We start from the raw sequence: 22,861 nt of genomic DNA, 5'->3' as shown, positions 1-22,861 counted from the left end.
CTTCTTACTGTAGGTTTTGTTATTGTTGTTTGAGACATGGCTTAGCCCAGGGTGTCCTAGAATTCATTTTGTCAACCAGGCTACCCTAGAACTCCCAGAGATCCACCTGCCTCTGCCACCCAAGTGCTGGGATCAAAAGTGTGCACCACTAAGGTTGATTGTTATTATCCACTCTACTGTGGCTTAGACTCAGGCTAGCAGGTGTGTTCCTGCATAAACAGCCAGCAGGCTTTACTAACAAATCCAATGCAAGTTATAAAAGAAACTGAAGTCTAAGGTGCTAGCATCTTTGTGCCCTGCAGTTGCCCTTGCAAGGATGGGGAACACTTTAGATGTTTGGGGATGAAGAGTTTGGCTTTGGGCAGTTTCAGCCTGAAAAGCCTCTATGGTAGTTAACTAAGACGGATTAGTGTGGAGGTTATGAGAGAGTAAACAGGAGCTCTAAGTCTGAGTCCCAAGGCATTAAAATATTATGCAGGTTATAGACCGGGTGAGACCTTGGAAAAACTGAGGCTGCGTCACAGCACTACACAGGAATAAGGCCATGTATGTGCACAAACACACACCCATCAATGCACTGGTGCAAATAGTACCCCCCCCCCATAGGCCCAAGGGCTGAGGATGCAGCTTAGTGAAGAGCACTTGTATACAAAGTTACAGGTTCAAACCCTAGCACCACCTATCCCCTCAGCAAAGACACAAAATGTATTTAAGAAATGTGAGCTTTGTTTTCAAATTAACCCTGAGACCAGACCAGTTTTAAACACTCATCTTTATTGACAAAATAGGCTCTTCTTCAGCACACTCTCATATGTAAGCTTAAAGCTGTTTTTTGGGGGTTGGGGGATGGAAAACTTGCTAAAAACAAAGCAAATGTCTTTCAACATTCACAACCTTAAAATTATATCCAAGAACACAAAGGATAAATAAGTTTTTATAAAAATAATTACTTCTCAGATAACGTTTCACAATAGAACTTGCTCAATACATTGATTCTGACTTCTATCAACTATGCAGCCTTTCTTCTTTTTAAAATTCTGTCCTGGGACAAAACTACACAAAAGAATGTACCATTAAATTAAGGGATACGCTCCAAAAACCAATAGAAAAATCTTAAAAATAAACTCACTTATATATAAAATATTAAGGCCTCTGCATGAGAACGGGTTAACATCTGGGGTACTGGCCCTCTCCTAACAGACCTATGACCCCACTCACCTCGAACTTCAGAATCCAAGGTTCTCAAGTGAAAAGTCCTTTAAATTTTGCCAATATATGAAATTATACTGCAAAGTAATATGTACTTAACAAATGATATACTGAAAAGTCTAACTTTCTATCTGTGCTAATTTCAGTATGGAATTCACATACAACCACAGTGTATTTTTAGCCATATTTCACAATTTTTTTTGTTCTTTTATTCTGGTCACCACAGAACAGTTTTTAGGTTGCAACTGGTATTAAAACACAATTCTGTATCCTGTGGCCTTAAAAGCTTTTATTTTTTTAAATGCAAAGCACAATGCCTATGGGTCCACACTCCACTGCCAGTTTCTGAATCACAGGTTGTAGGGAAAACCTCACAGGTTATGAGAACTAAATGGGGCTTAGACTCAGACCCAGAACTTTGATTTTGGAACCTGCATCTACTTTGTAAGTGTTTGTAGAGTAATTTCTTAAATAATAAAGGAATTCCAAATTTACTTGGAAATGATCATACCTATCTCTAAATATGTCAACGCTGTCTAGTGGTGAACTGTCTTGTATCCTTAAACATCACATAAAGAGGAGGAAGAGCCAGGTTCATTGTTAACAGAGAACCAAACATAATCTCTCAAAGTAGTTTAACCTACTAAATGTGTCTTTCTTAGAAAGTATATTCTTTTGTCTTTCCTTCCTCAGATGCATACACTTAAGCAAGTCACGAATAACTGCTAGCTAAGAGTTATGGGAACTAGGTGTAAGTATATTCCTTCTGTTTGTGGTGCAAGTGACATATTCCTATAGCCTTTGAATGTGAATGCCTTTGATGAGGACTGAACAAATGGGCAGGTGGAGAGGTACGCACCAACGCAGAAGCTTTATGAACACAAGCTATGTTAACTCTGACACTCAACAGGGAGGAGAAGACTTAGAACAAAGTCTTCCATTCAGAAAACCACACCAATCTTACTTTTAAAATTGTGATAATTTTTAGGCTTTCCAACATTTATTAGGAGTATCAGGGTGACTTATGAATCATCCAGAAGCCAGCAGCACTTCTGAAACTGCAGTGTGCAGCAGCACCTTCAAGACTCACTGTTCACTCTGTGGCTCAGCCTCTCTTTCTAACTGGGATTGGGATCTAGTTTATGACCACTGGTTATACACACTGCCACTGTCTCTTCGCCAGTGTCCCTGTACATACTGGAGGAAAAAGGTTGACTGAAGTTGAGTTTTGCGTTCATTCATCCACTCACTTCTGGGCCCGTTCTAGTGACCATGCAGAAAGCCACTCAGCTCTTCCTCAGACTCAGGTCACTGTTTGTCACCAAGGCAGACAGAGATGTACTCTCTGATGCATCATCCTTCCGAAGGTTCAAAAAGGATTCTCGAGTTATCTGAAGGATCTCTCTCAAGCCTTTGTTTTCTTGCTGTAAGGAGACAAGCAAAACCCAAGATGGTTTATACCCTATGCAAATAGGAAACATGCAGAAACAGAAACGGCTGGTTTGGCTGATTCCCTTAAGGCAGCTCCAAGAGGGATACATATTTTAAAAGCTAACTGTATGAAGTGTAGCACAGAAAACGGACTCTCTAACACATAAACGGATAGTTATACTATGTGCTACAGGAAGTTACCACCTCAGTCTAAACAGGTTTTAAAGCTGGGTGTGGTGACACCTGCCTTCAATCCCAGCAGTGGGGAGGCAAAGGCAGGGGAATCTCTATGAGTTTGAGGGCATTCTAGTTTACATAAGGAAATGTAGGCCAGCCAGGGCTACACAGTAAGACTTGACAAAAGGAGAAAGTCAGAACTGTGCTTAGCCAGACCATTGAGACCTGAAAAGTGAACCTGTAACAGCTGTAGAGAAGAGGTTATAAAATGACAAAATTTCATACAATACTAGATAATCATTTACATTTCTTTCTGAACACAGTTCTGACTTTCTCCTTTTGTCTGTGGCTGCTTTTGCATTACCACAATGAAGCTGAGCAGATATAAACTGACTAGATTGCAAAATTCACAATGCTTTCTGGTCCTTTGCTGAGAAAGCTGACCCACCCTTATCATACAAATGGGACAGTACTATATGCTCCAAGACAGACAGGTTTTATGGCCATCCATAAGAAATTTCCTGATCATGATTCCTAGCAAACAGTTTTAAATTTTATTTTTTGTGTATATCTGTTCTACGTGTGTGTGTGTGTGTGTGTGTGTGTGTGTGTGTACATGTGGAGACAAAAAGCTGAAGCCAGGAGTCTTCCTCTGTTACAATCTACTTTCTTTTTTGAGATAGGGTTTCTTATTGAACCCGAAACTTATTGTTCCAGCTAGCACTGTGCCTGACCTTTATAAAGGAGTTAGGGATGCAGAGTCAGGCCCTGCTTCATCATCACAATTAAGCTGTTTACCCACTGGAGAGCTGAGGATAACCTTAAATTCCTGATCTCCTTTCTCTCCCTCCCAAGTGCTGGAATTAAAGGAGCACCACATCTGGCATGACTGCACAATGTACTTTATATCATTATTATCATTGAAGAAATTCATATATGTAAATAAATTCATAATATGAATTTCTTCAATTTTATAATTAAAAAAAACCTCAGATATATATGAAAGAAATATAGAATTAAAACTCAACTTTTTCTTTTAAAGGCAGGGTTTCTCTGTGCAGCTCTGGCTGTCCAGGAACTTGCTCTGTAGATCAGGCTGGCCTTAAACTCAGAGATCCACTTGCTTCTCCCAAATGCTGGAATTAAAGGTGTGCAGCACTATGCCTAGTTTAACAATCAACTCTCTCAACTGCTGGGATACTTATGCATCCCTGAGGACCCCAGACTCTGACATTATGACCCAGTGGTCTATTCCACTCACTGTTACCAGCATTCAGATTCAGAAATCATTACCACCAATTTAAACAGTGTGGGTGTTAAGACTGGGAATGTTCTCTGGTTGAGTGTTTTAAGGATACTTTCAACCCGTATTTGGTTTGAAGTTTAAAACTTACTTCAAGTTGAAATATTCGCTCCTGTTCCTTGCAACCCTGCTGTTCGTCAATTTCAATAGCTTTTCTCATTACTGCTGCCATCTCGGTGATCTGGTCAACATGTGCTTGCAACTCCTGGAAGAAAGGGTGGACGTGGAGATGGGAGGAAGACTTTACTAAGTCTGAATTCTCTCTTTGGGTAGAATTGCACTGCCACCTAACACAAATGTGATGTCCTTATGCGGCCTCTTAACATGAGTCACAACAAACCGGTGGACATCAGGTGTTAAGATTAGAATTAAGGATACGTATCACAATATAACTCAACCCTATAGCAAAATACTTATTCACATTTATCACAATGACCAGGAAGATTTTTCTTTTTCACATCTACATGTACTACTGTAAAAGGGACTTTTGGCACACATGTTATCTCTTCTTCCCTGAAGTCTGCATGATTCGGTCTCCTCTGTAGTATTAATGTGTATAAGCTGATTCAACCAAGAGCCTTTCTAGACCATGATCCTCCTTGAGAGTAAGAAGCACATTGCTCACATCTGTTATTTATCTAGTGTTTGTTGTGTAAGAATTATTACGTAAAATGAACAAAGTGCTATGGAGTATTAAAACATGAAGTGGCATTTTTTTCCCGCTTGATAAAAATAGAATTAATTTCACCATAATATAGATATCCATATTTATCAGTTTTACAAATTCTTTCAATTTCATTCTTTGTTTTTTGCATATCGTCAAGCACTAAGCCAGACAACAAAAGTGTAATTCCTCTCAAGATATCTCTGACCTTATGAGCTTTGTTTAGTGAAGGAAACAAAAGGGTTTAAAAATCAAACAAATGCCCGAGACTAATTAACTTGCTAATATAAATAAAAAAATTAAATAATGAAAGTCAATAAAAAAAAAAAAATCCCCAAATGAACATCAAGTCTTTTAGATAGCTGAATGGTTGTAGGAAGGATCTGATCAAGACCTTAAAGAATTCACATAACTATTAAACTGGAAGAGCACTCTCTCACTGAGCTACGTCCCAGCCCCATTTAATACTCTTAAAGAAAAGATGCAGGCACCTTACACGATTTTGGTTCAGGGGAATGAATCCAGGGCTACACCTTTAACGGAGGCTACACCTTTGTCTTAATGGAGAAATCTTGTAACATGGCACTCAGAAGACACAATAAAGAATTAAACTTCTTGGTCTAGTATTGTACAGTTAAAAATTAGTAATTCTGTCTCTCACTTGTACAAGTGACACTTTTATGTGGTTAATGGCGATATGTAGCTAAGTACCTTCCACAGGATGCACAGATACCATCTATAGTCTACTGGATAGCCTTGGATTAGCCTGTGGTAGCAAAGCTGTTACCAAAGCAAAGAGTTGCCACTGTCTGCCATACCGCAACATCACTAAGATCCCTCTGTTATAGAGGACACAATCCAGAAAACTGAACAGCTGAATGATGGTAAAAAATTTTTGAATACCAATGGCTTTCTCAGTTTATAATGTGGTCAGAACTGTGGCACTAGCATAGGTTTAAAAGGAACATAAGAAGCCAATAATTTATTGCCTTTAAAATTGAAAAGAGAGGTGTTGATTTTTCAGTACAGTCTGTTTTAACAAGATCATCAGGAAGAAACAAAACATACTTAGCATGAATTAGAGGCCCCGTGAACGACTTACTCACTAGCTGTGAGGGTCACACTGCTTTTAAGGGACACAAAATAAGAGCTGTGGCTCTGAAGCCCAAGTGCCAACACAGTAAGTACCCTTGTGCTGTCTTGACACACTGCTTACTTCTATATCTGTTTATTCCTACTCTGCAGCAACAACACTTAAGACACAGGCAGAGAGCAACACTATGTACAGCTATAATGTCTGCACAAAAGCCTATCTGTGAACTCAAACAAAAGGACTGCAAATAATTAAATATCTAAATTAAAAGTTTTAAGTTTGATGGACCAGCCTGCTTATACTAACAGGCTAAAGTTACTACAAGGAAAACATAGTTTTCTTTTTTTAGACAGAGTCTCAGTGAATAACTATGGCTAGCCTGGAACTCGCTATGCAGATCAGTCTGGCCTCAGACTCACAGAGATCTCTCTGCCTCTGCCTCCTGAGTAAGCAAACATTTAGAAATACAATTCTATAACAAAAACTTCAGCAACATCTAGCAAGAGCAAATAAAAGATGGTGGGTAAACATCTCAAAAGTTTCTGTCACACTGTGACTTTATAGTGTTATATGTAAATTTTATGTATGTGTATATATAATTACTTATATCCTGTGCATGAAATACAGAAAATCAGAGACAAACTGAAGCATTTTGGACTCAGCAGCACGGCCATGGAAAGCACACCCTTCTTTCACTGATTCCATTTATTTGCTGATCTAATCTGAAGGGCAAGTCAAAGTAAAACAACTTTTTAAATGGACCCCACTTCCATCCACCCCCAAAGTTGACTGTTTGATTTAGTGTACATTCTGATTTGCTTCCAAGTGCCTCCTCTCCAGTCCGTGCTGAGGTGCTTCAAGGATGTGCCGAGATGCATCCAGGAAGAATCCTTCGCAGCTGTTACGATGTACCATGTCAATCTGTAGTACAGAGTCATTATAGTGTTAATACGGATTTCATCCGTCATAATAAACTGTGTGAGTGTTAGTTCATGCGTGTTAGCCAACTGTTGGAATGTTTGCTTTTTTAAGATTTCCAAAAAGGCATCTGTTAAAAAACAATGTAAAAAGAAGTATTTGGATGAAACTGAGTTATATTTTCTAGTGATTTTTAAATATGGACTCAAAAAGCTCTAGGTGAGTGCAAAATTGTATTACTACAGTTTCAAGTGGGACTCATGCTCCCAAGTGCAGCTACACTCATCTGTGTTCCCGAGAGTGTTGCAGAATTGTTTCTGTTTAGGCATGTTAGACCACTGGTGCCTAAACAATTCTAGAATCCTGCACTTTTGTGCCTTTATCTCATTTCTCTGCTTATGTACCCCCAACTCCTGTAGTTAATTCAAGACTAGATTAAATAATTTGCCTTCTTTCAGACTTTGCTCCTCCTGCTATAATAACTACTAATTTTTATCACACTGCTTTATATCATAGGTTTGTTTCTGTACCTCCCATTACACTATAAGCTTAACAGTAATATAATGAATTCCTTCATTTATCTTGCTCTTGCCCGTAACAACTAAACACAGGGCACTAATCAATGTTTGATTTACTAAGCCGGAGTGTCTCCTTTTTGGGAAAAATCAAAACCACAAACATTAATATGTATTAGTTAGAATTAATAGCACATAACTGAACAGTCATTTATGGAAGGCAGGGCTCAGCACTGAGATGAACTCAATCTACATAATAAAAACGGAAGGTTTAGTAGCTACTTAGGAAGTGTTTAACTTTTTAAATGAACAGGACAGCATAGATGAATGGTACACCAGTGGGTTTTGTTTTTGATGTGGGAATTGAACCCAGAGCCTCAGGCATGCCCAACACATGCTCTACCATGGAGCTATGCCCCTATCTCCTAATGTATTTTAGAAAACATATGCCATCACAGTTGCTACTATATGGGACTAACATTCTGTTGGATCTTATTCTACACCTCCACCCCCTGCCCACCATGGTATTTACTCTTCTTTCAAAATTTCATTTTTAAAATTGTAAACCATGAGGGCCTTTGAGAATTAAGATTGCATTTCAATTCTTTATACTTAAAAAAACAAACCTTCTTAGTTACACATTTACTTATTTATTTGGGGGCAGAATTAAAGCAGGATCTCATGTAGTCCAGGCTATCCTTGAGTCCTGACCTTTTTGCCTCTACCTCACAAGTACTGGAACTAAAGGGGTGAGTGTCGCCAGGCTCGGCTTAGGCGTACACTGAAATGCTCTGTAACAAAATTACCATTAACAATATAGACTTTACATTCAGAAGACCAGTTAAATACCCAAGAACTTCCATTTTGTTAGGGCATGAATAGTATAACTAGATAATATCAAATCCAATTTTAATTCTTTATTCTCCTACTAATACAAGAGGGTAGCTGTTATATTTCCTAATATGTAAATCTGTCACCCAAAGAATACTATTATTACTTAATTCTGATGGAATAATTTAAAAATTCTACACACACCATCATGGAAGAAATATTTTAAAGATTCCAAAATATGTGTCAATAATTGAGAAATATATATACCACATAACTACTACTATTTCTTAAATAATATTAGTTGTAAGTAGGTTACTTTATCAATATCCAACATAGATAAGATATCCAATCTAGTTTAGTATCTTTATTTCACACTGGTAGTTAAAATTCAGTTTAATGTAAACAGCAACAGTTATTCTGCTTGTCCTGACAACTGCCCCCCAAGTGACCCCGAGTAAACTGACTGCAAGAACACCCATTCTAACCACCTCAGCTCAAGTGACCCCGAGTAAACTGACTGCAAGAACACCCTTTCTAACCACCTTAGCTGGGTTTCTAGGACACTGTCAACCACACACAGGACTGGTCAATCCCTTCCCTGGCCCCACAGTTTTTCATGAAGATGAGCTGGCCTTGGCCAGACTAGCCTCTTCAAGAAAGCAATCTACACTCAGCTGCTGGCTGTCTTTAAACGCATTTAAGTGTCTGTGTAACACGTAGCATTGCACAAATTTACTAGAAAAAAATACTACTTAAAAGCAGAGAATCTTTAATTTTTAAAATAGTTTATTTCTGAACGTATGCATGCACGCACCCACCATTTTAAAGTTACTAAGGACACCAATCGGGAGGCAGAGGCAGGTGGATCTCTGAAGGCTAGCCTGGTTTACAAAGTGAGTTCCTGGACACCAGAGGCTACATAGTGTTAAGACCCTGTTACTAAGGAGCAAAGGAGTTACAAGAATGAGCCAAGTAAACGGGATGTGACAAGAAATGGGGGGTGGTGATGACAGAAAACGTCAATTAAAAATGTGAGGCATTTTATGTACATTGAAACCATATTACTAGATTTTCATTGTTTAAAATATGAACATAGGTTAAGGAATGGCCCTGCTCTCATTCCAAGTCAATTTCACAGAAGGGATTACCTTTGAGTGTTGCTCTTTTAACTTCATTATTATACCTGGGTCGTCTTTTTTGCTGGCCATTAGCAATCTGAACATTTGCTCTCGATACTTGCTCATTATCAGTTCCAAGGCAGATTGGTGTTCTTCCAAGGATGTTCGAAGTTCTATCAAGAACAATGTGCGTTATTCAAATGAGTTAAGATTATGTAAACTATGCTCTTCCATTACTATTTATCAAAACACAATTTCTTAAAAAGAAAACATGCAACAAAGGACTCCCTCATTTTTTATTGAAAAAAAAAAAAAGTTGTATGTTCCTGTGTGTGCGTGTGTGCTCACAGGCCTACCTACCATGATACATGCACAGAAGACAACCTGCAACTGACTTTCACCTTCGACCACATGGGGTCCAGGGATAGAGAACTCAGGCAGTCAGGCTTGGTGTCAAGTGCCCCTGATCTGCTGAGCCTTCTCTCAGCTTTTCAAAGTGTTCATTTAAAACTCATTTCTTAAAAGCGTTTCAGACTGGGGAAAGTTCCACAGACATACAGTGCTGTGAGGAACTTGAGCTCTTATGTTGAGCCCTGAAGCAATGAAGGAATGATAATGCTAAACAAGGAGCGTGGCCGTGAAGAATGTCCTGAGAGCTGGTTTACAGTGGCAGAATGTATGTGTCTGGAGGAGAGACCAGGAACTGAGCGAAGGTCCTTGTTCAAGAAAATAAAATACTTATTCTGAGAAGCTCAGTCTAGTGTGTGTTCAAGGATGGAGGGACAGGATGGCAGGGATCATGAGTACCCAGGCGGGGACTGTAGAGGATGGAGTGGAGTTCCTTCACAGGCGGATAAAACAGTGCAAACAGGATGTTAAGGAGAGGCATCTAAGATGATGCCAAGCTGGGCAGACATTCACAGAGAGGACTGGATAAAGCAGCAATGAGTATATCTGGGAATACACACCAAAAAATGAGATTAAAATGTTAAGAAAGTAACTTCCGTTGATTATTTCCATTTAAAGAAAAGATTTTAATTTATTTCATGTATATACATGAGAGCCTGCATGTATGTCTGCATACCAGACACACCAGAAGAGCATCAGGTCCTCTAGAGATGACAGCTATAGAGGCTGTGAGCTCAGCCTAATGTGGGTGCTGGGAAATGAACCTGGGTCTTCTGCAAGTGCTCCTAACAACTGAGCCATCTCTCCAGCCCCTCTCCCATTTATGAATATATAAATTAGTACCAAACCAATATCACAATGAAAGACTAAAGTTCTTTTCAGTGACAATATATCTTGCCTTTGTTCTCTTGTTGTAATTCTCTGATTTGTCTGTTTTCTTGCTGGATTCCCATAACTAGTGTGGATCGTGGTCGATGTCTTGCTACTTCATTAAGTTCTTGGATTTCTTCCTGATACTAATGAAAAGATTAAAGAACAACATATGGAAAGACATTACTTGCAAATGTTTATCTGATATACGTATATAATAAGCAGACCCTCCAAGTATTAAACAAGCATATATGACCCAACATTCCATTCCTAGGAATGAGAAAATATTCACAGTGCCCTTACTCATAATAAGACAAAAAGAGAAGCGGTCAAGCATCTACCCAAGGAAGAAAGGAGAAACAGGATACACTGTATCCCCTTGCAGTGGAGTATTATTGGGCAATGAATAGACATATACTACAGCCCAGATACATTTTTAAACATGGTAAGAGACCAATCACAAAAGGCAGATATCTCACATCCTACTCACACACAGTGTCTAGAGCAGGCAAATCCACTGGGATAGAAGCTCAGTGGGTTCCAGGGTTGAGGGTAGGAAGCCTGAAAGACTGATGGATATATACAAAATGGTGGGAGCAGATTTTTCTTGGGGAATGGACAGAGCCTGTCTATTATGTAGCTTTGGCTGTGCTGGAAGCTACTATGAAGACCAACCAGGTAGGCCTCAAACTCAGAGATCCACTTGCTTCCGCCTCTCGAGTGCCGGGATTAAAGGCATGTGCCACCACCATACCTGGTTGGATTTTGAATTTTTTTTAAAAGTGGGAATCCAACTTTAGAATTACATTCATTTTTCTTGAGGCATTCTTATTGAATAGTTACCAATAAATTCACCGTAACTGGTGGTTTGAAAGAAAATGGCCCCCCGTAGGCTCATAGAGAGTGGCACTATCAGGAGGTGTGACTTTGGAGTAGGTGCATGATTAAAGTGTGGCCCTCAGGTCTCAGAAGGTCAAGCCTGTTGTCTTCCTGCTGCCTGTGGGTCAAGGTGTAGAATCATCAGCTGCTCCAGCACCATGTCTGCCTGCATGCCGCCATGATGATAACAGACCAAACCTCTCAACTCTAAGGCAGCCCAAATTAAATATTTCCCTTTAAAAGGGTTGCAGTGGTCATGGTGTCTCTTCACAGCACTAAAACCCTAACTAACACAGTAACACTCCTGATTCCTAACTTCAGGAGTCAAACTCCTTTGGGGGCCAGAGAGATGGCTCAATGGTTAAAAGCACTGGCTGCTCTTCCAGAGGTCCTGAGTTCAATTCCCAACCACCACATGGTGGCTCACAACCATCTGTAATGGGATCTGATACCCTCTTCTGGTGTGTGTCTGAAGACAGCTACAGTGGACTCACATAAAATACATAAATAAATAAACCAACCAACCAACCAACCAATCAATCTTTAAAAACATATCACCACCAGGTCTATGCTTACTAGAGTGCAGGAGTCAGGCTGAACAGCCAGGGGGCAGATGGCTTTAGGGAGAAACATATGCAAAGTAGAGTAAGGGAACTTGCTACACTATTTCTGGTGACTTTTAAAGAACCTTAGTTCAGGCTGCTTCCTGTCCCCCCCCCCCTCTTTTTTTTTTTAAAGAGACAGAGAAAAACACAGTTTTCCTCTTTGTACTGCTGGTTGTCCTGGAACTTGCTCTGTAGCCCAAACTGGCCTTGAACTCAGAGACCTGCCTTCCCAAGTGCTGAGACTAAAGGCATGAGTTACCACCGCCCAGCTAGGGCTGCTGTTTTTAAAGCTGGAAATTTTTATGGAGGGATGGCTTACACAGTAGCTGAATCTGATTGTCTACTGGAAGATTCCTCCACATTCTATTACGAAGAAGCAGAACCTACTTAATTTCTTTCTGTAAATGACAAATTTAAAACATACTAGATAAAAAATTAACTTGAAATAACTGCATAGGGTGAAAATTAGATATTTTCTTGAATAATTTCCAAAAACTATTTGGTTGCTAAATAATATCCAAGCACTTTTATAAAGAAAAGTATAAATATCTTGACATTACTCAACAGCAAAATGTCCAATGCATGCCAACATTAGTGAAATGTGTTATCTGGTCCTTAACAAATTTAATTTATAGGTTTTAAAATAAACCTACATCTTAGTCAGGGTTTCTATTGCTGCCACAAAATCAGCATCAAGAAGCAAGTTGGAAAAAAAAGGGTTTATCTGGCTTATACTTCCATATCCATGTTCATCATCAAAGGAAGTCAGGACAAGAACTCACACAGGGCAGGAACCTGGAGGCAGGAGCTGATGCAGAGGCCATGGAGGGGTGCTGCTTACTGGCTTGTTTCCTATGGCTTGCTCAGCCTGCTTTCTTATAAAACCCAGGGATGGCACCACACACAATAGGCTGCCTCCTACCTCCATCACTAATTGACAAAATGTCTTACAGCTGGATCTCATGGAGGCATTTTGTCAACTGAGGCTCCTTCTTCTCTGATGACTCTAACTTGTGTTGACACACAAAACTAGCCAGTACACCTACTATATACATGTCACTGAAACATGATAATATATCCTAGTCCAAAGTTAAAAAAAACATACAAGTGAGGCTACTTGAATATTTTAATTCGAAATTATCTGATTAAGTAGTAGTTTATTGTGGTTTGAATGAAAACGGCTCCCACTGGCTTATAGAGTTGAACATTAGGTCACCATTGAGTAGCACTATTTGAAAGAATTAGGAGGCGTGGCTTTGCTGGAGGAAGTGTATCACTCAAAGAGGTGGCCTTCGGGGTTTCAAAAAAGCCCATTCTAAGCTCAGAGTTTCTCCCTGCTGCCCTGTGGATTCCGATGTAGAACTCTTAGCACCCACTCCAGCATGTCCGCCTGCATGCCGCCAAGCTACCTGCCATTATAATAATGGACTAAACTTCTGAAAACTGTAAGCAAGCCCAGATTAATGAATTGTTTTCCTTTATAAGTGTTGGCATGCTCAAGATGTCTTTTCACAGCAACAGAACACTGACTGAGACATTTATGTATTTATGTGTTATTTAACCAAGTATCAGTGAAACTTTGGTAAGTAAAGTCAGCAAGGGAAAGTCAGACCTGCTTCATTGCTTCCACTCGCTTGCTGAGGGCAGTGGTCTGCTCGATGAGAGACTCTGCTGCATCATCATGATCTCTCAACCTTTCAACAAGGGCTTTAGCGTCAGCAAGTGCCTTCTCAATGGTGCAGCTCATTTCTAAAGGAGAACCAATAAATAAGTTAAAATCAGGACTTAAAAGCCAACATATCACCTTCTCTCAGTTTCACATCATCATAGACTACCTTCTTAAGCTTCACTTTCTGAGACGTCATTATTTAGAGAAGAAAAGCAGCTAAGAATATCCTGCACTACCTGGTAGGATACCATAAGCTTAAATGCAAATCATACTGTAAGAACTCTCTCTAGCCTGCCTACGCATGCACACACATTCTCTCTCTCTCTCTCTCTCTCTCTCTCTCTCTCTCTCTCTCTCTCTCTGTGTGTGTGTGTGTGTGTGTGTGTGTGTGTATGCGCTCGATTTGCTATCTATGTCAAAGTTTCAACCTCTTGGAGAAACTTCTGCTTCTTATGTAAAGTGACATTAAAATTCCAATTCCTGAATCTTTCCTAGGGGTGGGAAGTTTCCACAGAGAATATCATTAGCCACTACAGGCAACTTTCACTATGTTTTAAGAGACACTAAGGGATTTTGAGATGGCTGAACCTAAGATTCACCTCTTTTCTCAAGCAAGCACATGGACCAGAAAGAGCAGGTGTTCACTGCACTTTGAAGGAGTCACCAACGGCAACCCTAAACAGCAGCAAGGGCAAGAGGAGCCTTGAAGAGCCCAGGCCTAGGCTGCAGGGTAGCAGCAAGGACACAACAGCAGGACAATTGTTGCAAGGGTGCCATGGCTCAAGTAGGGCAAACCTCCCTTTTGCAAGGTGGGGTGAACAAGAGATCCATCAATCTATGGAGTGTGGAAACAGGCTGCAATAACAGCAACAATGCTGCTGGGAAGCATAACTTGAAACTCACATGGCCTCACAGGAGGCTGATGGACAGGCTGTGCTAATCTCCAAAGCAAAACAGAAATCTGAAAAATCAAGAGATCCCTTCTATAACAGATTCCAAAAAAGACAAATAGGTTAAATGTTAAAGAAAGAGTTCAGCAAAGCTAGGCAGATCTCTGTGAGTTCAAGGCCAGCCTAATCTACATGGTGAATTACAGGACAGTGTACATAGTGAGGCCCTATCTCAAATAAACAAACAAGCAAATAAGGAAACTGTAGGACTGTGAAAGGCAGCCTGGTTTCTGGTCAAGCACAGGCTGGAAACCCCCAGTGACCCCAGGTCACCCTGAGGGATAGCAGGTGTTTCCCCATGTTCCCAGACTCCAGGCTCCTGACACAAGGCTGCAGCCCTCCATAGATTTGTGTCCTTCAGTCAAGTAAGGGCAAGACCCCTAGACCCTCCACAGGTAGGATTTGACCACAGGCCATGTAGCCTTAAGACAGATCTCCATATTAATGAGGTACCTAAAGGCCAGAAGGGCTTAGCCAATTAAGCGGTCCTTCCCAGACATTCCTCCCTGCAAAAGGTATTTAACCTCAGGCTCCCCCTGAAAAAATGGGGTACAGTTTCCTCATCTACTTTCCACCATGACAATAAAAGCCTTAAAACCATGGATTGTCTCTTCATCAGGATCTGCTGTGGGGAACAATGGAACAGGCTTTCACCTAAAGAACCACATCTAATCTCTTGCAGAATACCTCTCCTGAGTTCCCAGCAGTGGAGGCCACCAACCCAAGCAAGCCAGCCAACCACCAATGACAAACCAAGAACTCTCATCCCCGCCTGAGCACTCTCTTCCTTCCCCTTTGGCTGAGGGCCAGTCCAGCCTGTGGGCTTCCACTTCGTTCTCAGATCTTCCAAGGCTTCCAGCAGTGCCTGTGTGCCCAAAAGCCTGAGAACCAGATGGTCCCTGGCCACCCTGCAGGTCCAGGGACCCCTGAGCTAGCTCCAGCAGGTCCCTGGGACCTCAGACTGTGCTCCGTCACCCCCCAGAGCAGTGTCCCCAAGCTTCTCTGAGCACCAGACTCTGCCCTGGGTGAGTACAGTCAAAACTCGCCTGAGAGGCCCTAGCCCCATGGCAGGACAGACACGGGACCCCAAAACCCAACAGGAAACAAACAATTTAAGAGAATAATTTTTAAGACACTCAATTTGAGGCTGGAGTAATGGTTCAGGGGTAATCATGCTTGTTGTTCCTGCAGAGGATTGTAATTTAAGTCCCAGCACCCATATCAGGTGGCTCAGAACTGTCTGTAACTCCAGGTCCAGGCATTCAATACTCTACCTGTCCTCAGCACACTCCAACGCATGTGTGCATACCCACATAGACAGACAGACAGACAGACACACACACACACATACACATGTATGTAAAATTTAAGATTAGACAACTCAGTGGATCTAAAAAAATACAATATTGAATGAAATTAGAATTACAGAGCAAGACATGAGCAAAAGCCCAAAAAACGACTAAAGAGAAATCCCAGAAATGAAGAATTCAATAATATGATTCAAGATAAATTTATAGCATAACATAAAACACTTGAATTAGAATCTAAGATCTGAAATCAATTATCCAAGCCCTAACCTTGAGAAACTAGAAAAAGGGAGCTGGAGAGATGGCTCAGAGGTTAAGAGCACTGGCTGTTCTTCCAGAAGTTCTGAGTTCAATTCCCAGCACCCACATGGTGGCTCACAGCCATCTGTAATGAGACCTGGTGCCCTCTTCTGGTCTTCAGGCATTCATGCAAGAGATTGTTGTATACGTAATAAATAAATAAATCTTAAAAAACAAAACAAAAGAGAGAGACACACAGAGAGAAACTAGAGCAGAATAAACCCAAAGTTAATAGAAGATAAAGAATTAAACTCAGTAAAACTAAAAGCCGGTTCTTTAAAAAGACCCATAAAGCAAAGAGGGTGATGTATGTGTATGTATGGAGAGAGGGCATGTAGAGATAGGTACCAAGAGAGATTTAAATAACCAAGCCAAGAACAAATGAAGACCCAGGGGTGGTAATCCATAATTGCAATCCCACTACCCAAGAGTTTGCAGCAGGGGGATCAAGAGAAGGAGTCTAGTGTGGGTTACATGGTCTGTCTCAACTCCCACTCACTTAAAGAACAAGGAATCACTGCAGAGCCATAATTCACTTCAAATACAAGTGAACAGAATAACATCTCATATACGTGAATTAAGTAATTGAGATTAAACAGATTAACTCAAAACCCACAAATGACAAAGTTATAAAAGAACAACTAGTAATAGTCCTATAAATATTATAGTCACTGGAGTTACATAACCACAAGCCCACAGCTATTTTTCTGGCAAGTTTAACTAGGAAAGAAACTGGAATTAAAAATATCTTACAAAAAAAAGCTCCACACCCAGAGAGCTTCAGTGAAAAGCTCCACACCCAGAGAGCTTCAGTGACAGGTTCTAAAGCACATCAAGGGCTGGAAACGTGGGTCGGCAGTTAAGAGCACTGCTGTTCCTGCAAAAGACCCAGGTTTGTTTCTGAGCACCCATGGGTAGCTCACAACCATCCTAACTCTTAATTTCAGGGGATCTGACACCCTCTTATGAAGGTTCACACACATAAAACATGTGGAGAAAGTACTGTATTCTGTAGTGAGAATTTTGGTTTCTTTACAAACCCAATTACTTTATGTGGTGATTTGTTTTGTTTTGTTTTTTAAATCCCAGGTGAGGATAAGAAGTGGCTTCACAGAAGGTGATTATGATTTGCCTTATGCACTAGCAGGGGTGTGATTTTTGCCAGCAGCAGGTAATTTAATTCTGGGAACTTTGAAAAGGGTAAATGGGAAAACCCCAAGAAGGTCTGTGGCAGCCGTTGTTCCTCTTGCTGCTGCTACTGTGTTTGTTGGATATTCTGAGGAAGATTGGACTTGCCCCTAGGAACTGGATGCTTTTAATCAGCAGGAAGTAGTCTAAAGAGGTCTATGCCCCCTTTAATCTTCCTTCTCTCCTACCTAGTGTTGGGGGTTGGAAGGGATTAAAGTGGAATAAGGTAAGAAGGAAGATAGAGATATAAGAACCCAATAAAATAGCTAAAAGATATGTCAACGGTGCTTAAGGATTTAAAGACTCATAAAGACAACAGGTTTTCAGTTATCAGTCTAATGCAGCTAGAAGCTGACAAGCTGATTTTACAATTATTACAGAAAGCAAGGAAAACAGAATCATAGGCCACAGAAGACTGACCAATTTATTTCTGAAAATGTGCAAAAGGAGCATGGTGCTCACACTCCTGCAATTCAAGCACTTAGAAGGCTAAGGCAGGAGGACCACTCCAAGGTTGGGGTTAGCATGAACTACCACATAGTGAGTTCAAGGGCATCTTGGGCTATACAAAGTCAAAAAAAAAAAAAAAAAAAAAAGGTGAAAAGGCAAATCAAAGGGTATCAGGACTAGACCAAGGGCTCAGTAGTTAACAGTGCTGTGCTCAACTCTGAGGAACAGTGTTCAGACCCCAAGACCCATGTCAAGGAACCCACAGAAGTCACCAACTCCAGCTGCAAAACAAAGCCCTCTTCTGGTTTTCAAGGCCACATGTACACACAGCCATACACATGCATACACACACTTTTTTTTTTTTTTTGAGAAAGGCTAGCATCTTTTCAGTAAGTGGCACTGGAAGAACTAGACATGTATATGTCGGAAACTAATCTTCATACAATTCTAATTTGGTTACTCTATGGTTTAAAGCTTTTCTTAAAATGGAACACAAACGAGTATATAAAATGAAAAATGGCAATGCTTTAAGGGAAAAAAAGCAAAGAAAATCTCTATAGTCTGGAGATGGTAAAGAAAATCTCTATAGTCTGGAGATAGTAAAGATATTTTTAGGCATGATACAAAAAGCATAAAACACAAACTGTAAAAAACCACTGATAAGCAAGGTTTCATCAAGATAATAAACAGACTGTCAGACAGTTAAGACAGTGGGAGAAGACACACTCGCTGTGAGGAGCCATTCCCGATCCACATCTGATGAAGTTCTTGTTTAGAAAAACTATCGGAGGAGCAAGAGTAAGTCTAATTTAAAAAATGGCCAGAAGGCTTTAATACTTATCCTAAAAGATACACAAACGGCACATGAAAAGATGTTTACTATCATTAAAGAAACTTAACTGCAACACTCATGATATCCAGCATAACCATACTCAAACTGCTAGGTAATACTTAATCTATTTACTTTTCTGTTCTGGGTGGGTTGCCATGGCTGGCACATGTGTGGAGGACAACTTGGAATAGGCTTTCTCTATACACCATGTTAACTTTGGGATCAAACTCAGGTTGTCAGAGTTGGTGGAGAGTGCAGGCCTAATAATTGTAGTTAATTTAAAATGGTAGCTCTCTGGACCTGAAGAATAACACCTTATTTTGCCATTTAGACAAAGAACAAGTGTTAACTCCTTTTTTTTCCATTGAAAAAATAGACTCAAAAATTCCAAATAAAGTTGCTGAATGACAGCCCGGCTAGTGCAAGGACTGGAACTCTTCAGCCAACCTGGATCCAAGGACCCCCATTTGCTTCTTCCTATGTAAAAACTGTCTCAACCTCTTGAGACAGAAAGAACAAATTCTCTGATTCTACAATATGAAACTTCTAAAAGATTTAATCTTGTTTAAATTTTGAGGCATATGGAAATGTATATAAACAATTTTAAACAAATTTTAAATAATTTTCATATAACTATAAAAATCTAGCAATTGTTTTAAGTATACATAAAAATTAACTAGTCTTAACTAGCAATGAATTATGGTGAGTTCTTAAAAAATGTTCTCTAGGCTGCACAAAAACTAACAAAATGCACTATATTTTATATTTTACAAGTATAAAAACTCATCTACACAGAAGGAATTATAAACAGAAAACTCAACACCTAATTAACATTTGAGAAAAACAGTGACACAGCTTCTGAAAATCTGTATACTCATTTCCTGTTTGTAAACCTCAGGAAAGCTTAAAATATTTTATAATATGAATCTGTCTTGCCATCCTTTTTGAAAGACACTTCTCTCCCCTTATGATTAGTAAATACAAAGTGGGGAGAGACACTGTTTTCCACATTCTGTTACACATTAAAAAATTCACTCCAATTTAAAAATGGAATATTTTTGAGTTATTTGCCTATTTTTTTCAGTGCTTGTCTTAACTAGTCATAATACATTTAAATTATTTTAAACAGGTAGGCTTAACTTAGAGGAAAGATTTTAAGAAACAAGTTTTCTTTCTTCTTTTACTTCCTGCTTTAGCCACATTTTCACCCACTCTACCACTAAGACATCTGCAGTCAGATTCTTACAGATGGTCCAGAACATTCTGCTGCTCATTAAGGAGAAATCACCACCTACCCACAGCAGCAACTCCCATGCCAGCTGGTTACTTTTTAGCTTTCAGTTAAGAAAAAAATCTAAAGAAATTCAAGTAACACTTGTTTCTTTTATAGACAAATCTACTAAGTATCCAATTTATGGAGCTATAAAAACATGGTGTGATATGACAGATGTGTTTTTAAATGTCAAAATTTTAAATTGTTACTGCTCAGGTGGGTACTTCTAGTGTCAGTAAACACACAGATAATACTTTAACATAATATGCAGATAATAATTTTAATCCCAGCATTAGGGAGGCAGAGCCAGGTGATTGATTATCTGTGAACTTAAGGTCAGCCTGATCTACCTAGTAAGTTCTAGAACAGCCAGGACTATGCAGAGACTTCAACAACAACCCATAAATAAACAAAAAGAATGTATATAAAAAACACATAAAAATGGGTATTTTGTTCAGACATATACACTATGTGAAAGTACAGTAAATTTCTACTCTTCTTAAAAATTAATATACTTGGAGCTTTATGAAGAAAATCAATTCTTAAAGTTGAAAGGAATACAATTTGAATCAAGACCAATTTATACACTCCCTAAAATTGTGGCTATGCTGTGTGTGTGTGTTCAAATTATCCAAAAAGAACTAACCTAACCCAAAGCAATTATTTCTAACATATGGCCACGAGTCAGTGGAATTTTTTTATGCTGAGCACTATCAAAAACATTCGCATCACATAAATCCTAGTTGTCAAACATGATACTAACATAAAATCATTTGAATCATTTGTGTGCATGCATGTACATTTGATATTATATAACCATCTCCATCACTAAAATCAAAAGTACAATTACACGAGTATTAGGAGTACACGGCTGGTCATGTTCAAAGCAGGTAAGGGCTTTTACCCTAAAATAAAAAAGTTCTTTTGGGTTCTAATCTCATTTTTAAGAGAATATTTATAGCAAATTCTTTAGAATGGTTTCTTTCCCCCCAACTCCCTCTCCCTCACTCCTTCTCTATATATACATATATAGATTACATAAACACATATATATGTATATATACACATATAAATATTTTTATATCCTCATATGTAATATATATTACACACAAATATTATACACAGGTATATATACATAATATACATATATACACATATAGATATTTTTATGTATTTATATATACATTATATACACGTATTTATATATATATATATATATATATATATATATATATATATATATATATGCCTGCTATGTGCCAACACTGAGCTAGCATTTGTTTTAAACATGAATAAGACATGATTTCAGATTCAAGTTCAAGCTGGCAGGAGAGACAGGTAATTGAACAAATAATACACCCTAATAAATACTGCAGAACTATGTCAAGAAATCTGGGAGTTCACTGTATTATCAATGTTACCCGAGGGAGTTTAAAAAGAATCATCTATGAATTGGGTTTTGATAGATGATGAGACAGAAGGAAAAGCAAGCATCCCAACAGACTGTATGGGCTCACAAGGCACAGTGGTGGAAATGTGAGGTACGTTGGGGAAACACCCAACAGCCTGGCATAGGTGGATGGTAAAGAATTAGGGGCGGCAGCAAGATAAAACTGAAAAGGTAAAATATGATTTGAGACAGGAGGTTAAAAGCCCTGACGAATCGATATGCTTAAATTAGAACTTGAAAAAGTTTCAGGAGAGAGAATGCATTTCACAATAAGTATGAAAGGCTGAGGCGGGGACACCGGTTTGTGGTGGAGGAAGGGCAACTGTGAGAGTCACGGTGAAAGAAGCAAACACCTGGTGCAGTGTGAGTGGAATACAGACCCTTAGACAATTCTGAGGTCCGTGTTCTGGAAAGGAGGACGGTACTGCGATCAGGGTCGGGAAGAAAAGAGAAAGGGTCCTTCCTCACTCTTGAGGAGCAGACACCGATGATGGCAGCAATATAAAAGCATGTATGTCTTTCAAAGCAAACCTTAGAATGGAATAAAGAATGACTGCCCGCAGACCACACATACAAACGAGCATCCTGTCCACGCACACCACTGTGGAAGCAGAGAAGTGCACTGTCTTGAAAATGGTGGAATGCACACACTTGGAGCTTCTGAAACGTCTGTCTGGAGAAAACCAGTTTTCCAACTTGGGACGGAATTTGGAAGGGCGCTGCGGGACTCGAAGGATCCCAGCAGCTCCCTCAGGACCGCGGCTAAGTCCCAGTCGCAAACGCGGTCAAGTGTACTGTGCTGAGGTAAACTCAACAGTGACAAGTCCCTGCAGCCACCGCCCACGGAGCTCCCGAGTGGCAGGAAGGGAAACCCGGAAGGGGTGTCCCACGGCTCGCAGGCCCGGGGTTTTCACGGAACTTTCCGTACCTCAGTTCCCGGCAGGAGCTCAGGGAGAGCACGGAGAGAGGGAGTCCGGCTCAGAGGCTCGCCCACGCGTGTTATTCCACTCAGTTTCCGTCCCCCTCAGCCGTCAGAGCCGGCGACGACCACTCGCGAGATGGAGGCGCCCAGGGAGTGGTCTCCGCGCCCTCGCTCTTCCAGCTCAGCGAGCGGACGCACAGCCCTGCTCACACAGAGGCTGGACGGACCGGCAGCACGATCGCCTCGGACCCATCACGGACGGACCAGAACCTCCGCTAACGGCAGCCGCGGAGAGAAGTCTCGCGAGGCTTCCCTCCGCGGGTTACCGAAGGCCCCGCCCCCGGAAAGCGGCTGGCCGTTGATTGGTGGACGAGGAGGGGGCGGGGCCTCCCTTTGCCTGCTCTCACGGTTTTGCGCTGCCGCTCGCTCGCACACTCTCGCGTGTTTTCCGAGGGGCTACTGGCCTGTGTTGAGGGCGGAGAGGGGAGATTGAGTGGGT

At 40.3% G+C, this 22,861-nt stretch overlaps 1 protein-coding gene across 2 annotated transcripts; it reads right to left on the bottom strand.

Moving 5' to 3' along the window:
• Positions 1-754: 754 nt before the first annotated feature.
• On the bottom strand, positions 755-22,805 carry Fgfr1op2 (FGFR1 oncogene partner 2). 2 transcript variants are annotated; one of them, XM_034511221.2, is made up of 7 exons: positions 22,369-22,805; positions 13,634-13,770; positions 10,566-10,683; positions 9,290-9,432; positions 6,685-6,798; positions 4,212-4,325; positions 755-2,633 (listed from the first exon to the last, which is right to left on the bottom strand). In XM_034511221.2, the coding sequence occupies exons 2-7, from the start codon at positions 13,766-13,768 to the stop codon at positions 2,496-2,498; spliced, it is 762 nt and encodes a 253-aa protein (XP_034367112.1). In that variant the 5' UTR covers positions 13,769-13,770; positions 22,369-22,805; the 3' UTR covers positions 755-2,495. The 2 variants fall into 2 exon arrangements, with proteins under 2 accessions (XP_034367112.1, XP_034367113.1); XM_034511222.2 differs by lacking the exon at positions 6,685-6,798 and having other exon boundaries at positions 22,369-22,681.
• Between the last annotated feature and the right edge of the window lie 56 nt (positions 22,806-22,861).

This window comes from Arvicanthis niloticus, chromosome 9 (assembly GCF_011762505.2).
Source record: "Arvicanthis niloticus isolate mArvNil1 chromosome 9, mArvNil1.pat.X, whole genome shotgun sequence".
Taxonomy (NCBI): domain Eukaryota; kingdom Metazoa; phylum Chordata; class Mammalia; order Rodentia; family Muridae; genus Arvicanthis; species Arvicanthis niloticus.
This window is presented reverse-complemented; position numbering and strand designations above follow the sequence as displayed.

What these genes read in the sequence shown, in the direction of transcription:
- Fgfr1op2 (XM_034511221.2), bottom strand. Translation starts at nt 13,768, where the DNA reads ATGAGCTGCACCATTGAGAAGGCACTTGCTGACGCTAAAGCCCTTGTT. An exon ending in GAGTGGAAGCAATGAAGCAG is followed by an intron (nt 10,684 to 13,633) that starts GTCTGACTTTCC and finishes TCTTTTCATTAG; the next exon opens with TATCAGGAAGAAATCCAAGA. An exon ending in ACTTGGAAGCAAATCAGAAT is followed by an intron (nt 4,326 to 6,684) that starts GTACACTAAATC and finishes CCTTTCTTCCAG; the next exon opens with GAGTTGCAAGCACATGTTGA.